This window comes from Coregonus clupeaformis, unplaced genomic scaffold (genome assembly GCF_020615455.1).
Source record: "Coregonus clupeaformis isolate EN_2021a unplaced genomic scaffold, ASM2061545v1 scaf1250, whole genome shotgun sequence".
Lineage (NCBI taxonomy): Eukaryota > Metazoa > Chordata > Actinopteri > Salmoniformes > Salmonidae > Coregonus > Coregonus clupeaformis.
In genome coordinates, this window is record NW_025534704.1 from 124121 (window position 1) to 144214 (window position 20094).

The 20094-nt window shown below is 46.0% G+C and overlaps 1 protein-coding gene across 1 annotated transcript; it reads right to left on the minus strand.

Annotated features, from left to right (window-relative positions):
* Window positions 1–1379: 1379 nt before the first annotated feature.
* LOC121570055 (death-associated protein kinase 2-like) lies at window positions 1380–19392 on the minus strand. Its single transcript, XM_045217844.1, has 12 exons — window positions 19159–19392; window positions 8074–8210; window positions 6027–6248; window positions 5303–5441; window positions 5014–5143; window positions 4177–4225; window positions 4024–4050; window positions 3596–3748; window positions 3438–3483; window positions 3127–3216; window positions 2805–2891; window positions 1380–2453 (listed from the first exon to the last, which is right to left on the minus strand). Exons 2-12 carry the CDS (start codon window positions 8133–8135, stop codon window positions 2373–2375), a joined length of 1086 nt encoding a protein of 361 aa, XP_045073779.1. The 5' UTR covers window positions 8136–8210; window positions 19159–19392; the 3' UTR covers window positions 1380–2372.
* Between the last annotated feature and the right edge of the window lie 702 nt (window positions 19393–20094).

The window sequence follows — 20094 nt, forward strand, 5'->3', positions numbered from 1 at the left end:
GAAAGAAATAAAAGCTTAAATAAATCATTCTCTACTATTATTCTGACATTTCACATTCTTAAAATAAAGTGGTGATCCTAACTGACCTAAGACAGGGAATTTTTACTAGGATTAAATGTCAGGAATTGTGAAAAACTGAGTTTAAATGCATTTGGCTAAGGTGTATGTAAACTTCCGACTTCAACTGTACATACATTTAACAAATAGGTATAATATAAACCTACATTTTAGACTTTTTAACGGACCTTTAGTTCATGGGCAGGTAAAAAATGTATAAATTACTTGCAAATGACTCACCGGTTTGGTGGCTGCACCTGCTGCGATAGCCTACTTTCCAACCAGCGCTCAGATGTAATGATTGTCCAATGCTTTTCACGTCTTCCCACGGTTTGTCGGAAAAACTACAGTATAATACAATTTTAATTATATTTTTACCACAGTCTTGCTGATAAAAATTATAACATTTTACTTAGTCCAATTAATAAAAAGAAATACAGACAATCCGAATTCCCCAAACGTCTACAGGTAAAGTGCGATGTGTCACTTGATCTCGAGAAGGAAACCAGTTTGACGTTTTGTTTGTCTCGCTCTGTATGAGTCGCCACTCCCACGGTAATGATTGGCTAGCCGTGTGTATCCTGTTACCCTGTTTCGCTAGACATGGCTGTTTGCGCATCTCCTCTCACCTGTATGTACAGTATGTGTGTGTGTTCGTGCGTGCGTGCGTGCGTATTACAAATATACTGTATACCCAGAACACTTATTACATTATGCATTCTTAATAACAAACTCACCTCTCTTGCATAATCGAGTGCGTCTGTTGGTGAGTCTATTTCAACCGGCATGCGCTCTGTAGGGTGCACATTGGAAGGAGAGAGGGCATGGGCAGATTCAGGAATTTACAGTGTGTGAAAGCTCTTTATTTCCTTGGCCCCCTCTCTCCAAGAATGCTGCTGAATCATTGGATCCTGCTCATCTTGGAAGTGCCAACTATTCAACCCCCGGTTTCAAAACCTCCATACCCTTGTACAAACCCAAAGGAAAATGGAGACAATTCCCCACCCTTTGATAAGAATATGAGGATGACAGCCTGGAACCAATTTAGAACATTTAGAATAAGAACTGAATGACTGAAGTTTGTAGGCTTCACTTCTTCTAAACAGTTTGTCTGTTACAATGAACTTTCACAATGATTGTGATGTTAAGTTTAGGTTCACTGTGATCAGGCTAGATACAAGTTGCAGTTCACTGACTATCTTGACCTCATGGTTCAAATATGGTAGCCTCATGTGCCACAGAAACTGATGACTCAACCCAGTGCAAGTAGTCTGCTGACTTTTTAAAATTGCGGGCTTTCAAAATAAACTTATATACTGTAATAGCTTAAACATCGTAGACTAACATTTTTTATTCACCATCACACAATTCACAAAACTAAAACATGTTTGTTGTCAGTATGAAACGCTCATTATTATAAAAAAAAATAGTTTGACCTTTGACATAAGCCAAAGATAGTTGAAATGTTCAATAAAGTATATCTACATTTTAAAGTTTGATAAGGCTTAAAAGCTCTACAAACTAAGACTACATTACACATGTCAATGTCAAACACTCAGTATCAAACATGGCTGTAACTGTGCATAGTAAAGTAGCTCTGTATAAACATATGATATCCAAATTATGACACATAATAAAATAATGTATCCACTTAAGGGCAGACTTAGAAAAACAGGCCTTGCATTTCCAATTGTATGGCATTGTATAGTTCCCTACTTGTTAAAAATAACTTTAATGTAAAACACTCAAATAACATTTGAGTAATTTTCTAGTTAATTGTATGAAATGCAAATGTCTAAGAAACTTAAATAAAATCATTTTGGATACAGTCAAAAATATCAGAACATGTGGTAGAGAATAAATAATAACCACATAATATTTTAATGCATATTAATTGTAATTGAGGGACAAACTATCCCGTAAACCTTCAAACCTAAACAAAAGTTTTGGCATTTTCAGACATTCTTTTGGTCAAACTTAAACGGCACAGACAAATACGTTTCAGAAAATGTAAAAAGACTACACCTCGGTCAAATGGGGGTGAAGTGTAACAGAAGTGGTTTGGTAAACTACACTGGTTTGATCGGGAACCATGTCTGAGACATGAAGATTTAACTCCGTGGGCTAACACTGGCTTTAGGCACCTGCACATCACGGGTTCGTTACTCATTTTGTCACTGCCATAGTCTGTCACTCTGTAACTCAGAGTATTGTTGATCCGTGCATCACTCACAAGAGGCTTCTCTCCATTTCCCCATGGTGGGATAGAGGCGGTCTGAGGCTGTGTGGTGTATTAGTGCCCCCGGTGGTCTTATTTAGGAACTGCTGCTGAGTCTGCGGCGAATGAGAGAAGCAGGCTTGGTCTCAGTGTCCTCCTGGTCGCTCTCACACTGCCTCTGACAAGTGGACAAATGCAGAGATAGTCAGACATAAGCATATCAACAGCATCGTCGATATGTCGATATTGAGAGTATAATAAATGCTTTATAACAGTTCAAATAAAGGGATAGTGATATGATTATGAAATACGGGTGCAAAATTTCAGCCTGCTAGGGGTGTAGTTTTCCTGTTTTTGTTCCTTCCCTGGCATATAATTGATTAGTATATTACGATTGATTAAAATGTGTGTTATTGATTGCTCAGACAGTACACACTGCTAGTTCTACAGGTCTTAGTCAGACTTTAAGAAAAGGACAGAAACCAGCATGTCCCCTGTTCTAGACCCAGTCCTTTGTGATCTCTCTCACCAGTTCCGGGTCCTCCTGGGATCTGCTTTTACACTGCAACTGCAGGCGAAATAGTCTGTTACACGCCCACACCATGTTATAGGACATCTACAGAGAGAGAAAGGGGGAGGATTTAAGAAGGGTATGAAAAGAGAAGGTGTCCATAGGAGAGCAGAACTTTGGAAAGAAAAAGAAGGCAAATACGATGCAATACAATGTCTGGACCAGCAGGTGTCCCCCTCTCACCAATATTATAGGACTACTGCACACCAACGCAGAGACAGGGTAGGAGAAACTTAGAGGAAGCTACTTTGGAGTATTGAGATGCACCACTGGGACTCACCTTCCATTTCCTCTTGGCGTTGAACTTCTTGAAGCTTTTTATGTTGATGGACGATCGACTTCTGTTAGCCGCCTGTTTGCGCGTGAGGGGCTGATAAACAAGGAAATATATAACATGATATTTTAATATACGTTTTGCCTTTATCCAAAGTGACATGCAGTTCACAGCTTTTCAGTGTGAAGCATACTCACAACTCAAGCTTCCCTACTCAAACTCAAACTCATACTCAAACCTTCAGCACAATAATGTGCTTATGTTGGGTTTATGTATTAAAGTTACCCCAATCAAATCACACTTCTCTCTTCTCTCACCTTGATCCAAGGGTGTACTAGACATTCATCCGCTGTCATTCTCTCTCTGTAGGAGGGACACGCATCATTAGGTAATACTTTGTTGCGTAGTATACAGAGGTTATAGACAATAACCATATCAATTACACTAATAAATGAATGAGTGATCATTTGTTTACATTGGGTCTTTGAGCAGCAGTTTCTCAATAAAGTCTTTGGCCATGATGCTGGTCTGGTTGAAATAGTTCTCTTCAAACTCATAGATCATCCCCACGATGTTCTTTAGTGTCTCCTCGTCATTATCTCCTTGAAAGGGGGACAAACCACTCAACCTGTAGAATAGGGGGATATTAGATAATATGTGTAGCTACCAGAGGAGACTGGTGAGAGGAGTTATAAGAGGACAGGCTCATTGTAATGGCTGGAATTGAATTAATGGAATGGAGTCAAACATGAGGTTTCGTATGTTTGATACCGTTCCATTATTTCATTCCAGATATTACAATGAGCCCATCCTCCTATAGCTTCTCCCACCAGCCTCCACTTGTAGCTACGATATGTCAGCGATATGTAAAATTCAAATTGTCCGCTGGTTTTGTATACTCACAATATGTAGGTTATCACACCAATACTCCTGGAGAGGAAAGAGAAGAGAGATATGAGTGACTTTGTGAGCAGAAAACTATTTACCCTGACAGTCAAGGCGGCTGGGACATTTTTTTGTTGTTCTTCTAATGAATAACATTGCAGTAATGGTTACCACATGTCAGCTGCCTCGCTCAGTGGTTCGTAGTTAATCACCTCAGGGGCTGGCAGGAGAACGGAAAGGGAGAAGGGGGTGAGAGAGGAAGAGAGAAAGGGAGAGATAATGAGATACACATAACACAATCCAGCCTTATCCAGAAAAACAGAGTATGTGTAAGAGAAGAAAATAATGGATAGTAAAAGAGAGAGACATGTTTTGTAAGGAGCTGAGAATAAAATAGAGGAGAGTGTAACTTCCTTTTGTCACAACTGTCACTGTGTCATTGTGTTGGGAAACACTAGGTGATGCTAACACTGCTGTTGCACAATATAATGGCATTCTCTCACAACAGACTTTAAATACTCAAAATAAATCCTAAAATCTTACAGTAAAACACATGAAAATGGCCAACTAATTGGGGAATGAGTGGGTTATGGTAGAACCCATGGCCCTACAATAATACCCATGCAACCCTCCTGCCCTTTCTTAAAGTAATCATTCCGTTACACTCTTTGTGTTGGCGACTCAGTTTGTATCATGTATTTCAGGTCTGTTGAAACTTCTCACCTAGTCACACATCTCTCTCTCACTACCCCCTGCGCCCCACCACACGCTCTGATGTCACATCCTGTCCACAACCACACGACTACCCCTTGGAAACTGTTTCCATGGAAACCTCAGCACCTTTCTAGAGGCTCAGGCTAAATAAAAACTCAAACAGACAGAAAGACACACTGTACACACGTGAAACATACACACCACAATCACACATTAACAAAATGCTCACACAACATGACCCACATACTGACTGACACAATTTCCACCAAACAAACACAGTCAGTAAACACTTACCAATGTACTGTGGGGTCCCAGATAGGCTCCTGTACTCCTCCCCCTGTTTGAGGTGGTGGGCCAGTCCAAAGTCAATGATCTTGATGTGAGGGTGTGGCATTGTCTTGTCAGCCAGCATGATGTTCTCTGGCTAAATGGAAAACAGAGAGTGTTACACACACAATGCCAAATCCTGACGGAATGAAAAACAGCCCAAATGGATTTAGGCAAGGGGAAACAGAGTCAGAAAAGGGGAGGCCCGTCCCACACTGCTTTCTCTCCGCTCTATTTCTATTCCTATGTGTCTCACCTTGAGGTCAAAGTGGCCAATTTTCTTAGTGTGCATAAAGCCCACTCCCTTGAGGATCTGCTTCAGGAACTCTATGGCCTCCTCCTCAGACAGGCTCTCCTTCTCTGCTATGAAATCAAACAGCTCCCCACCACTGATACTAGAGCAGAGAGAGGGTGGGGGGGGGGGGGGGAGACAGTGAGAAAGAAGAGAGAGAAAAGGTACAAAAATGAAGTAGATGTAATTTTGTCAGGAGAATATCTTTATCACCTACAGATGTAGGATCTTAATTTTGATCACCCTGTTGCAGGAGAACATTTAAAACTTGCAACATATTTCAGGTTTAAAAGGCTTCTGAAGTTTGTAATTTCCACTTTGAAATTAAGATCCTACATCTGTCGACTTATAATAACTAGACCAAGTTATGAAAAAGTTCGCTTCAAGATCTCAAGGGGCTGTTGTTCAGTTAAATTCATAGGCTTTGAGTTGTCTGTCTGGCCTGGACTATTAGATTAGTGCCAGTAATGATAGGAGGATTAGATGGGCTGACGGGACCAAGTGCTTCTCATTGTGTTCCCATTAAACAAGGTGGGACAGAGCCTGCTGTGGGCATAGGGGGAAGACCGACTGACCGACAGACCGACAGACCAGACCGACAGACCAGACCGACAGACCGACAGACCGACAGACAGACAGAGACCAGCAGAAGTCTCCCCCTCCCTCCATCTGTCCCCACTTGACTCACAGCTCCACGATGAGCACCATCTCGGCGCGACTCTCAAACACGTCCCTGAGGGCCATGATGTTGGCGTGCTGCAGGCTCTGCAGTATCTCCACCTCCCTCTCCACGCTCCTCCTCTCCAGGCCCAGGCGGCTGCTGGCGCTCCGACGCAGCTTCAGGAACTTCCCCGCCCAGCGGACCCCGGACGCCCGCTCCAGCACCGCACGCACCTGCCCAAAGTGACCACTAGAGGGGGGCAGAGAGGGATGATATTGTAGGGAACTTTTGCATTGTGCTCTTATTACGCTGAACTACAGTCGTGGTCAAAAGTTTTGAGAATGACACAAGTATTGGTCTTCACAAAGTTCGCTGCTTCAGTGTTATGAGATATTTTTGTCAGATGTTACTATGGTATACTGAAGTATAATTACAAGCATTCCATAAGTGTCAAAGGCTTTTATTGACAATTACATTAAGTTTATGCAAAGAGTCAATATTTGCAGTGTTGACCCTTCTTTTTCAAGACCTCTGCAATCCGCCCTGGCATGCTGTCAATTAACTTCTGGGCCACATCCTGACTGATGGCAGCTCATTCTGGCATAATCAATGCTTGTCAGAATTTGTGGGTTTTTGTTTGTCCACCCGCCTCTTGAGGATCGACCACAAGTTCTCAATGGGATTAAGGTCTGGGGAGTTTCCTGGCCATGGACCCAAAATGTCGATGTTTTGTTCCCCGAGCCACTTAGTTATTACTTTTGCCTCATGGCAAGGTGCTCCATCATGCTGGAAAAGGCATTGGTCGTCACCAAACTGTTCTTGGATGGTTGGGAGAAGTTGCTCTCGGAGGATGTGTTGGTACCATTCTTTATTCATGGCTGTGTTCTTAGGCAAATTTGTGAGTGAGCCCACTCCCTTGGCTGAGAAGCAACCCCACACATGAATGGTCTCAGGATGCTTTACTGTTGGCATGACACAGGACTGATGGTAGCGCTCACCTTGTCTTCTCCGGACAAGGTGTTTTCCGGATGCCCCAAACAATCGGAAAGGGGATTCATCAGAGAAAAGGACTTTACCCCAGTCCTCAGCAGTCCAATCCCTGTACCTTTTGCAGAATATCTGTCTGTCCCTGATGTTTTTCCTGGAGAGAAGTGGCTTCTTTGCTGCCCTTCTTGACACCAGGCCATCCTCCAGATGTCTTCGCCTCACTGTGCGTGCAGATGCACTCACAACTGCCTGCTGCCATTCCTGAGCAAGCTCTGCACTGGTGGTGCCCCGATCCCGCAGCTGAATCAACTTTAGGAGACGGTCCTGGCACTTGCTGGACTTTCTTGGGTGCCCTGACGCCTTATTCACAACAATTGAACCTCTCTCCTTGAAGTTCTTGATGATCCAATAAATGGTTGATTTAGGTGCAATCTTACTAGCAGCAATATCATTGCCTGTAAAGCCCTTTTTGTGCAAAGCAATGATGACGGCACGTGTTTCCTTGCAGGTAACCATGGTTAACAGAGGAAGAACAATGATTTCAAGCACCACCCTCCTTTTAAAGCTTCCAGTCTGTTATTCTAACTCAATCAGCATGACAGAGTGATCTCCAGCCTTGTCCTCGTCAACACTCTCACCTGTGTTAACGAGAGAATCACTGACATGATGGCAGCTGGTCCTTTTGTGGCAGGGCTGAAATGCAGTGGAAATGTTTTTTGGCAAAGAGGGACTTTGCAATTAATTGCAATTCATCTGATCACTCTTCATGACATTCTGGAGTATATGCAAATTGACATCATCAAAACTGAGGCAGCAGACATTGTGAAAATTAGTATTTGTATCATTCTCAAAACTTTTGACCACGACTGTACTCCTGTGATGCTAATAGGCCTAAAGCTTGTTTGAATTTGAGATGAGAGAGAGTAACAGAGTGGGGCATTGCACCTTTCTAGTACTATTTACTTAGAAGTGTATTCCTAGCTTTATATGTAAATTAAGTAAAGTTCCCCCAATTCAAATCAATTCAAATGAACATCAATTCAAGTCTAGCGCTGTTCCATTCTCTACTCCAAACCTTCTCACTCACCTGCCAAGCACCTCTCCAATCTCATAGTAGTCCTCCACATTCTGCAGCTTAATCTGAGCCATGCTTCCTCTTTTTCCCTCTCCCCCCCCCTCACTCTTTTTCTGGTTGCGTATAGCAGCAAGATCGAGGCAGATAAACTATAAACGAATGGAAACAGACACAGACATAAATTGAAAAAGGCACACGCACGCACACTGACCCACACAACCATGGTCACTGGCAGATGTTTTGGGTTGGCGTGGGGGGGGTTTGGAGGGATGTTTTCACATTTATCATCCTCCATACTTCGCGGCTATGCACACAACAGCCAAACCCCATGATTTGTATCACATTTGTTTTTTTAATCACTTTGCTGCGATTTTCACAAGTATGTGGTAGTTTCACAACAGTTAGTACAAAACTCAAAACAGATCCTCAAAAAGGCAGTTGTTTTAAACCACTAAGCACATTTTCAATTGACTCGATTCAATACTTAGCGTTGAAGATCTGCTCTGTAGTGCGATTGAAATCTAGGCCCCAATTCAATCTGTATTGCGAAAGTTCAGCGCTATAACGGTAAAGGTAATTTCTGATTGAGGCGACATATGCAGCGTTTACCGTGAATCTTGTCTCCCCGAACGTGGGAACATTGTCTTTAAATTTAAATCACGCTATAGCGATTTGATCACACATGGGATAGAAATTAGGGAAATTATATTTTTAGTCCATTTTTATGGGTAGTGCCAGTGTATTGACTAATGTGAAAACAGTGTAATATACTGGAATTTACAGTACTATAGGACAATTTTTTGATTTTTTTGCTATTAGATTAACTGTTAGTTAAAACAACTAAATTGTGAAGATATCATGATGTTGTGCTTTGGTGATTAAATCAATGTTCTCATGGTATTTCACAGTAAACTTATATTTTGGATCAATGGTAGTGTGGTGAAAGTTTCCAAACAAAATGAATACAAAATAAAAGGTTTTGAATAGAAGACTTGCTGTGTTACAAGTGTTACCAGTTTGGAGTTTTGTACTAAGAGTTTATTAAATTCTCCACATACTTGTGAAAAGAGCATCAAAGCGATTGAAAAGAACTGTCAATAAACAACTACACTGCTTCCTTTTAGGTATGCATTTCCTGTGTGTGTTTGATGGTTAGTCCTGCACTAACACTGATAACTTGAACAAAAGCAGACACTGACAGCGCCCTTATCCGGATGTTTTATATAGAACATACCTTTTCTGCTGTGTGTCTGTATATATGTGTGTGTGTGTGTAGGTGTGTGTGATGACATCACCTTGCATGAGGTATGGAAGTTGTTTATGAATGGTAATGGTTTATAGAGATGTTGTTACATCACGTTAATGAAGGCTTAACAAATGTTCCATTATGGCTTGTTGATTTAGAAACGAAGACAGAATTATTATTATTTACACACAACCACCCACACACAGCCTTCCCTGCTAATGCTGGAGTGCAAAGGCATGCTCTGTTTCTGTAAATATTTACATATCCCTCATTTATCAGTGAACCCCCCAATGTGATGTCAGCACGCACACACGAACTAGCCACGGGCCAATGTGTTCTGCTTAACCACAACACAGCTGGAAATCCTTCTGTGAAAAAAGAGAAAGACAGAGAGAAGGTGTGTCCATATGCCCTGTGCATGTACAGTATGCGGTCTGTATGCAGGGCCTGGGGGGTTTCTACTGTGTATGAGTGATGCATGGCATGATAACGGGATCCAATCAATAGTCAGATAATAAATCAATGTACTCCTCACACTCAGTCATGCCAAGTTCTATCCCTACATATCAAATCAAATTGTATTTGTCACATGCGCTGAATACAACTGGTGTAGACTTTACTGTGAAATGCTTGCTTACGAGCCCTTCCCAACGATGCAGAGTTTAAAGATAATAATAACAATTAAATAGTAACACAAGAGGAAGAAAATTAAATACACAAGAATGGAGCTATATACAAGGAGTACCAGTACCAGATCAATGTGCGGTAGCAATTCGGGCCTTCCTCTGACACCACCTGATATAAAGGTCCTGGATGGCAGGGAGCTCAGCCCCAGTGATGTACTGGGCTGTTCGCACCACCCTCTGTAGCGCTTTGCGGTCATTTACCATACCAAGTGGTGATGCAGCCAGTCAAGATGCTCTCGATGGTGCAGCTGTATAACTTTTTGAGGATCCGAGGGCCCATGCCAAATCTTCTCAGCCTCCTGAGGGGGAAGAGGTGCTGCCGTGCCCTCTTCACAACTGTGCGGTTGTGTGTGGACCATGTTAAGTCCTTAGTGATGTGGACACCAAGGAACTTGAAGCTCTCGACCCGCTCCACAACAGCCCCGTCGATGTGGATGGGGGCGTGCTCTCTCCTCTTTTTCATATAGTCCATGATCAGCTCCTTGGTCTTACTGAAGTTGAGGGAGACGTTGTTGTCCTGGAACCACACTGCTAAGTCTCTGACCTCCTCCCTGTAGGCTGACTCATCGCCGTCTGTGATCAGGCCTACCACCGTTGTGTCGTCAGCAAACTTGATGATGGTGTTGGAGTCGTGCGTGGCCACGCAGTCGTGGGTGAACAGGGAGTAGAGGAGGGGACAAAGCACACACCCCTGAGGGGCCCCTATGTTGAGGGTCATTGTGGCGGAGGTGTTGTTGTCTAACCTCACCCCCTGGGGCCGGCCCGTAAGGAAGTCCAGGATCCAGTTGCAGAGGGAGGGGTTCAGTCCCAGGGTCCCTAACTTGGTGATGAGCTTGGAGGGTACTGTGGTGTTGAACGCTGAGCTGTAGTCTAGGAAAAGCATTCTCACATAGTTATTTCCGCTCTTGTCCAGGTGGGAGAGGGCAGTGTGAAGTGCAATTGAGATTGCGTCATCTGTGGATCTGTTGGGGCAGTATGCGAATTGGAGTGGGTCTAGGGAGTCTGGGATGATGGTGTTGATGTTTGTCATGACCAGCCTTTCAAAGCACTTCATTGTAACGATCCCGGCAGTCTGAGTCGGGTCCTGTCTGTGTACTAGTTTTTCTGCTCGTGATCTCCAGTTTCCCGAGGGTTCTGGAACGCTCCCTGCCTGGTTGCCGGGCAACGTTGCTAGGCGGGAGCTCTCTTGATTTCCGCACCTGCATCCCATCAGCAATCTGCACACCTGGTCCTGATCATCACCCTTCTTAGGCTCTGGCCTAACATCCATTCCCTGCCGGATCGTTAGCCATGAACAGTATGTTTATCAGCGGATCAGTCTTAGAGCTTAGAGCATTAGTTTTGTTGTTTTGCACCTTGTTTGCTTGTTGTATGCTTACCTCCGTTTTGTTCTCCCTGCAGTCACTCGTCCGGAACCTTCACCCAACCTCTGCCTGATGGTCGGCGGCTGCCGAGCCATCATTGGACCAACTACTGCACCCTCAACAACTCATCCACGCCGCCCGCTCTGTTCCCTGGATTATTCAGCAGCACTCGTGGATCAGTTAAATAAACACTCACCTTTGACACCACTTACCTTGTCCTGGTCTGCTTCTGGGTTCTGGCTTAGTAAACTGTGACAGAACGATCCGGCCAGTAATGAACCCAGCGGACCTGGACTCTGTTCGCCATGCCATTACCCATCAGGAGAAGATGTTGGGCCATCATAGCACGGTACTACAGGAGATCGCGTTGTCAGTTCGGAACCTTTCTACCGGTCTGACGGAGGTCCAGAACCAGCGCAAGTTTCCGGTGGAGGATCCACTACCGGTTTCACCCATCTCGCCTGCCGCTTCTGGAGCTGTGTCCTTCCGTGAGCCCAAGGTTCCGACGCCGGATAAATATGAGGGGGAGCTGGGAAGATGCCGTTCCTTCCTTATGCAGTGTGGATTAGTGTTCGATCTACAGCCCTACTCTTATGCCACAGACAAAGCTAGGATAGCCTTTGTGATTGAGTTGCTGCGTGGTCGAGCGCTGGAGTGGGCTTCAGCCGTTTGGGAACGACAGGATCCCTGCATGGCTTCATACCAGGGGTTCACGGCCGAGATGAGGAAGCTCTTCGACCATTCCGTCCGAGGGAGGGACGCAGCTAGGCACCTGTTTTCGCTTCGCCAAGGAACTCGCAGCGTGGCCGACTTCGTGATCGAGTTCAAGACGTTGGCTGTGGAGAGTGGGTGGAATGAGGAGTCTCTGCAAGCGGCCTTTTACCAGGGTCTGTCGGAGCAGCTCAAGGATGAGTTGATCTCCTATCCGGAGCCTAGTGACCTGGACAGCTTGGTAGCCTTGTCTATTCGGGTGGATAATCGAGTCCGAGAGCGAAGGAGGGAGAAGCAATGGGTTCCGTCCAACCGATCAGCTTCTCAGGTTCCAGTCGGGTCGGGGATTGGACCAGAATACGTCGATCATCGTCCACCACACAGGATTAGTGGAGAGGTCCTGTCTCCCGATTCTGAACCCATGCAAGTGGGGCGGCACGGGTTAACCAAGGAGGAGCGCCAACACAGACGTAGGACTAACTGTTGCCTCTACTGTGGTGGTTCGGGACATTACCTCGCCACTGGTTCCCGGCGGTCGTCAAACTGCGCGGCTCGCTAAAGTTGGGAGGACTTTTAGCGAGCCAGTTTCGACCTCTCAATACCTCTGTCAGACCCCGTTTCCCGGCTACCCTTATGAACAGGAATCAGAGCTTAGCGATTAACGCTTTTATCGATTCAGGTGCCGATGGAAGCTTTCTTGATGCCGAGTTGGTGGAACAGCTGGGGCTTTCCAAGGAGCAATTGCCGGAAGCCATTGAAGCTACCACTCTGGACGGCAGTAGTCTGGCACGTATCACGATGAGGACTGAACCGGTTAAGATGCTGTTGTCGGGGAATCATTCTGAGATGATTTCATTCTTCATTCTGCCGTCTTCCCATGTTCCTCTGGTCCTTGGATACCCCTGGCTGAAGGAACACAATCCCACGTTCGATTGGGTGACGGGCAAGGTAACGAGTTGGAGCCTTGATTGTCATGCGAACTGTCTCAAGACTGCCTGTCCCCATTCGGTTCCCAGTCAGGTGATTGAGGCTAAACCCCCAGATTTGTCCCTGGTTCCCGAGACATATCACGATTTGGGGGAAGTGTTCAGTAAGCAGAAGGCTCTGTCACTCCCTCCCCACCGACCATATGATTGTGCCATCAACCTGTTCCCTGGAGCTGTCTACCCCAAGGGAAGGTTATACAGTATCTCCCGACCTGAACGTGAGGCTTTGGAGACCTACATCAAGGAGTCCCTAGCTGCTGGTCTCGTTCGTTCCTCGTCATCACCCCTGGGGGCAGGATTCTTCTTTGTGGGTAAGAAGGATGGCTCTCTTCGACCGTGTATTGATTATCGGGGGTTGAATGACATCACGGTCAAGAACAAGTATCCCCTGCCCTTGATGAGTTCTGCCTTCGACTCCTTACAGGGTGCTACGGTGTTCACCAAGCTAGACCTACGCTATGCGTATCACATGGTCCGGATCAGAGAGGGGGACGAGTGGTTGACGGGTTTCAATACACCGATGGGTCACTCGAGTATCAGGTGATGCCGTTTGGACTGACCAATGCTCCAGCGGTATTCCAGAGTATGGTGAACGACGTCCTGAGAGATATGATCGGTCTCTTTGTGTTTGTTTACCTGGATGACATTCTGATCTTCTCGAAGGAACCTTCCGACCACGTCCAGCATGTCCGGCAGGTTCTGCAGCGATTGTTGGAGAATCGCCTGTTCGTGAAGGCCGAGAAGTGCGAGTTTCACGCCCACACGACATCCTTTCTCGGGTACATCATCTCCAGGGGAGAGATTAGGATGGACCAGGAGAAGGTTAGAGCGGTTCTGGAATGGGCCCAGCCCGGTACGAGATTGCAGCTCCAGAGATTTTTGGGGTTTGCGAATTTCTACCGCAGATTCATCCGGGATTACAGCCGTGTGGCCGCTCCGTTAACTGCCTTGACTTCCAGTATCAGGACCTTCAAGTGGAATCCGGAGGCGGATCGAGCGTTTCTGGATTTGAAGAGGCGATTCACCAACGCACCGATTCTCTCTCAACCGGACACGGCCCGTCAGTTCGTCGTTGAAGTGGACGCGTCTGATGTGGGAGTTGGCGCCATCCTGTCGCAGCGATGCTCCACGGACAGTAAACTCCATCCCTGCGCCTACTACTCTCGTCGCCTTTCGCCTGCGGAGAGGAATTACGATGTGGGTAACCGGGAGCTTCTCGCGGTGAAACTTGCCTTGGAGGAGTGGCGCCACTGGTTGGAGGGGGCGGAGCAACCGTTTATTGTCTGGACTGACCACAAGAATCTTGCTTACGTGCAATCGGCTAGACGTCTCAACTCCCGTCAGGCCAGGTGGGCGTTGTTTTTCGGACGATTCAATTTTTTCCCTGACGTTCCGACCTGGATCTAAGAACGGCAAGGCGGACGCCTTGTCCCGGATGTTCTCCAAGACGGAGGAGAGTGGGTCCAAGACCGAGACAATTCTCCCCCGGAACTGCGTCGTGGGAGCAGTTATGTGGAAGATTGAGGAGGAGGTGATGGCGGCCCTTCGGACACAGCCCGGTCCCGGTAACGGTCCACCCGGTCGGTTGTTTGTGCCTGAGTCGGTTCGTCCTGCTGTCCTCAAATGGTCCCACGCCAGCAAGATGGCTTGTCACCCTGGCGTGGCTCGGACGATGGCGTTTCTTCGCAGACGTTTTTGGTGGCCTGCCATGGCCGAGGATACTCGGGGTTTTGTTGCTGCCTGTCCAGTGTGTGCGCAGAATAAGAGTACCAATCGGCCCAGCTCTGGACTACTTCACCCCCTTCCTATTCCCCGGCGACCATGGTCGCATCTGGCCCTGGACTTTGTCACTGGGTTGCCCGCTTCTGAGGGGAACACGGTCGTTCTGACTATCGTGGACAGATTCAGCAAGTTCGCCCACTTTGTGCCAATTGCCAAGCTTCCCTCTGCCTCGGAGACGTCCGAGATCCTGGTTAGGGAGGTTTTCAGGGTCCACGGTTTGCCCAGTGATATCGTTTCCGACCGTGGCCCTCAGTTTACCTCTGCTGTCTGGAAGTCCTTCTGTTTGGCCATTGGAGCTACAGTCAGTCTCACATCTGGTTTTCACCCCCAATCTAATGGTCAGGCGGAGAGAGCCAACCAGAAGATGGAATCCACGCTACGCTGCCTGGTCTCTTCCAACCCCACCTCATGGGTCTCTCAGTTGCCTTGGGTTGAGTATGCCCACAATACTCTCCCTACATCTGCCACTGGGATGTCTCCCTTCCAGTGCCTGTATGGCTACCAACCTCCCCTTGTTCCCTTCTCAGGAGAAGGAGCTCTCAGTGCCTTCTGTTCAGGCCCATATTCGTCGTTGCCACCGGACCTGGCATCGGGCCAGAAAGGCACTCCTTAGAGTTTCGGACCGGTATCAGCTCCAGGCGAATCGTCGCCGGATCCCCGCTCCCACCTATACCATCGGAGATAGGGTCTGGTTGGCCACACGGGATCTTCCTTCTACGGACTGAGTCTAGGAAGTTGTTACCGAGGTTCATTGGTCCGTTTGTGGTGGAGAAGGTGATCAATCCGGTGGCAGTTCGACTCAAACTACCGAGGACGCTCAGAGTCCATCCCACCTTTCATGTCTCCTGCCTCAAGCCTGTTTTCCTCAGTCCTCTGTTGCCTCCTCCGCCTCCTCCTCCTCCTCCTCGGATGATCGGAGGTGGTCCTGCCTACACGGTGCGACGCATCATGGATTCCAGACGGCGGGGCCGGGGTTTCCAGTATCTCGTGGACTGGGAGGGGTATGGTCCTGAAGAGAGGAGTTGGATTCCGCGGCGACAGATCCTAGATGCTGACCTCATTCGTGACTTCTACCGCCTCCATCCTGGCGCTCCGGGAGTCCGCCCGGTGGCGTTCGTCGGAGGGGGGTACTGTAACGATCCCGGCAGTCTGAGTCGGGTCCTGTCTGTGTACTAGTTTTTCTGCTCGTGATCTCCAGTTTCCCGAGGGTTCTGGAACGCTCCCTGCCTGGTTGCCGGGCAACGTTGCTAGGCGGGAGCTCTCTTGATTTCCGCACCTGCATCCCATCAGCAATCTGCACACCTGGTCCTGATCATCACCCTTCTTAGGCTCTGGCCTAACATCCATTCCCTGCCGGATCGTTAGCCATGAACAGTATGTTTATCAGCGGATCAGTCTTAGAGCTTAGAGCATTAGTTTTGTTGTTTTGCACCTTGTTTGCTTGTTGTATGCTTACCTCCGTTTTGTTCTTCCTGCAGTCACTCGTCCGGAACCTTCACCCAACCTCTGCCTGATGGTCGGCGGCTGCCGAGCCATCATTGGACCAACTACTGCACCCTCAACAACTCATCCACGCCGCCCGCTCTGTTCCCTGGATTATTCAGCAGCACTCGTGGATCAGTTAAATAAACACTCACCTTTGACACCACTTACCTTGTCCTGGTCTGCTTCTGGGTTCTGGCTTAGTAAACCGTGACATTCATAATTACAGATGTGAGTGCTACAGGACGATAGTCATTTAGGCAATGGTGGTAAACTTGAAACATGTTGGGATTACAAACTGGAACAAGGAGATATTGAAAATGTCTGTGAAGACACTTGCCAGCTGGTCTGCGCATGCTTTGAGAACACGCCCTGGTATTCTGTCTGGCAGGCGGCCTTGTGATTGTTAACCCGTTTAAACGTTTTTCTCACATCTCACGCAAGGCACCATGTTATATTCCTCGAAGCAAGCATAAAAGGCATTTCGCTCGTTTGGGAGTTCTGCATCGCAGGGCAACTCATGGCTGGGTTTCCCTTTGTAATCCATTATCGTCTTCAAGCCCTGCCACCTACAACGAGAGTCAGAGCCGGTGTAATAGGAGTCCTCCTATATTGTTATTTTACATGTTTGATGTCTCGTCGGAGGTCATATCGGGCTTTCTTGTATGCGTCCATGTCCCGTTCCTTGTAAGCGGTAGCTCTAGCCTTTAGCCCTGCGCGGATATTGCCTGTAATCCAGGGTTTTTGGTTTGGATACGTTCTTATAGTCACTGTGGGGACGACATGGTCTATGCATTTATTGATGAAGCCTGTGACTGTTGTGGTAAACTCCTCAATGCTATCGGATGAACATCGGAACATATCCCAGTCTGTACTAGCAAAACAGTCTTGTAGCCTCGCGTCTGCTTCATCCGACCATTTCCGTATTGAGCGCATCACTGGTACTTCCTGTTTGAGCTTTTGCTTGTAAACGGGAAGCAGAAGAATGGAGTCATGGTCAGATTTGCCGAAGGGAGGACGAGGGAGAGCTTTGTATCCGTTTCTGTGGGTAGAATAAAAGTAGTCTAGAGTTTTAGCTCCCCTAGTGGTGCAGGAGACGTGTTGGTAGAAGTGAGGTAGGACCACTGTACTACTTGGCTTTTCTGGGCTCATACATAGCCGCGGGAAGTAGGGATTCTGAGGGTGCTGCAGCACCCCCTGAAAATGTTAAGAAAAAAAAAAACATTCACAAAAGTAGTCACTCTTCCTTTACTAGTCCTGTATTAGCGGTCCGATATAGCCATCTGTAGCGCGGGCAAAAATGTTCAGCACCCCCAACATCTTCCTGTTGGCTCACAGTTCCTTTTGTGTCTATGTGTGTGTATCTGCTTGTCGTGTGTGTGTTTGTGTTCGCTCGCACCTGTGCGTTTGTCTCTCTGACTGTCTGTCTGACAATATGCATTGATGCAAATTTGAAAAAATATGGTAAAAAAAACAGGGGGTATGTGTCTGTGTGGTGTGCATGCATGTGTGAAATGACAGGGTGTCTGTGTATGTGTGCTAGTTTGAAAAGAGAAGAGTCTGTGATGACAGGTTGTTTGTGTCTATGCCTTTGTTGGGAATAAATGGCAGGACATGTGACGTGTATACAGTATGTGTGTGAACTTGTGACTGTGTGTGCGCGTGTATTTGCGTGTATTTGACTGCATGTCATTTGCATGACCCATTCTGGTCCACTACTAGACTACTGTTACACCAGTAAAACATCTACTACAGTACATCCATTGTCAAGGACTGACTGTCCAAATGGAAAAACATATACAGATGCTGTATCTTAATTTGAGCCAGTTTTACACAACAGGAAAATAATCCTGGAGCAACAGGAAATGTGAATTGTTATGTGGATTATAATTAATGGACATTTTTTGTAGGGGTTGATTCCACAGGAGGCTGCTGAGTGGAGGACAGCTCATAATAATGGCTGGAACGAAGCGAATGGAATGGCATCAAACACATAGAAACCATGTGTTTGATGTATTTGATACCATTCCACTGATTCTGCTCCAGCCATTACCACAAGCCCATCCTCCCCAATTAAGGTGCCACCAACCTCCTGTGGTTGATACATTTTTCATTAAGGCAAATCAAGTCTGACATTTTTAAGTGGAAATTACAAACTTTAGAAGCCATTTTAAACATCAAATACACTACATATTTCAATTTCCTGCTGTGCTAAAACCATTCATTCAACAACAGGATGATCAAATTAAGATATGGCATCTGTATAGCCCCAGAGATTAGGACACAGATAAGGTATCACCAAAAGGACAACGAGAGAGAGAGATGGGGGGGAGGGGGAGGGAGAGAGAGAGAGAGAGAGAGAGAGAGAGAGAATGAAAGCCCTTAAATTGAAATTGAAATGAAAGCCCTTAAATTGAAATTGAATTGAAATTGAGAATGAGAGAGAGAGATGCTGCATGAATGAGAAGTGGATTATTTATATCAAACAATAGTGAGAATTGACATGAAGAACAGGAGGGGGATGCTTTGGCCACTTGTGTGTGAAGGATAGGGTCTAATGTGGCATCATCCATTCAAACCTGCAACAAGTGACAATTGAAAAGTTGATGCGTCATTTCTGACATTGTAACAGCTGTGTCCATTGGTTTTGTACACAGTATGACATTACACATCCCTAAAAAAACAAAAAAACAAAGCTTGATCTCCATCAAATGGAACCGACAGACAGACACGAGGGAAATGGCTCCTCATAAATAGGCCTATTCAAATAAACGGATTTTGGGTAACCTTTCGTTTGAGAAAAAGGTCTGTAGACGGTGGTTATAGTTAAACATACTCACCCAAATGAATTCACGATAGTCTCGGGCGCCGCTTTGATGTGAGGTTGGTCTTGTCACAACCTTCAACTTCTTAACTTGTGTAGTAGGCTTTACGAATTCTCGAATTTAAAGTAAAATTGTCTCCCTTGAAATTAAATAATTTGATAATAGAAGTGCCGTATTCCAACAGCTGTGTTTCCGTGCTGGAGAGAGAGTAGGAGCCAGACTGGTTCGACGGCTCCCTTTATTTCAATGCTCTTTGGTAGCCCAAGCCTACAGGGGAGCTAGAGATACGCGACATACACGATGGCAAGCCCTCGCATACTTTTTAAATTTTTAAACCACATCAATATTCCTGTAGACTATAAAAGGTCCTAAATCAATCCACTGATTAGTCTACTACAATCACATTTATTCGATATGTTGCGTGCCATTTGCAAATAGGCCTACTGCACAGTACACAGGAGTAGTAGCCTAAAGGCAGGATAGGTAACTTTCTAAATGTAATCCGATACAGTTACTAGTTACCCGTCCAACATTGTAATCAGTAACGTAACTTTTGGATTACCCAAACTCAGTAACTTAATCTGATTAGGCTACTTGCAGTTACTTTTGGAGAAAAAAAATCCCATTAAGAGGCATTAGAAGAAGACCAAATGGATCGATCAAACGCATTTGGTGTGTCATCATAGTGGTGTCTCTGACTTGTGGTCAGACCAAGCACATATACAGTGGGGGAAAAAAGTATTTAGTCAGCCACCAATTGTGCAAGTTCTCCCACTTAAAAAGATGAGAGAGGCCTGTAATTGTCATCATAGGTACACGTCAACTATGACAGACAAATTGAGGAAAAAAAATCCAGAAAATCACATTGTAGGATTTTTATGAATTTATTTGCAAATTATGGTGGAAAATAAGTATTTGGTCACCTACAAACAAGCAAGATTTCTGGCTCTC

What these genes read in the sequence shown, in the direction of transcription:
- LOC121570055 (XM_045217844.1), bottom strand. Translation starts at nt 8,135, where the DNA reads ATGGCTCAGATTAAGCTGCAGAATGTGGAGGACTACTATGAGATTGGA. An exon ending in AGCGAGGCAGCTGACATGTG is followed by an intron (nt 4,051 to 4,176) that starts GTAACCATTACT and finishes TTTCCTCTCCAG; the next exon opens with GAGTATTGGTGTGATAACCT. An exon ending in ACGCCAAGAGGAAATGGAAG is followed by an intron (nt 2,892 to 3,126) that starts GTGAGTCCCAGT and finishes CTCTCTCTGTAG; the next exon opens with ATGTCCTATAACATGGTGTG.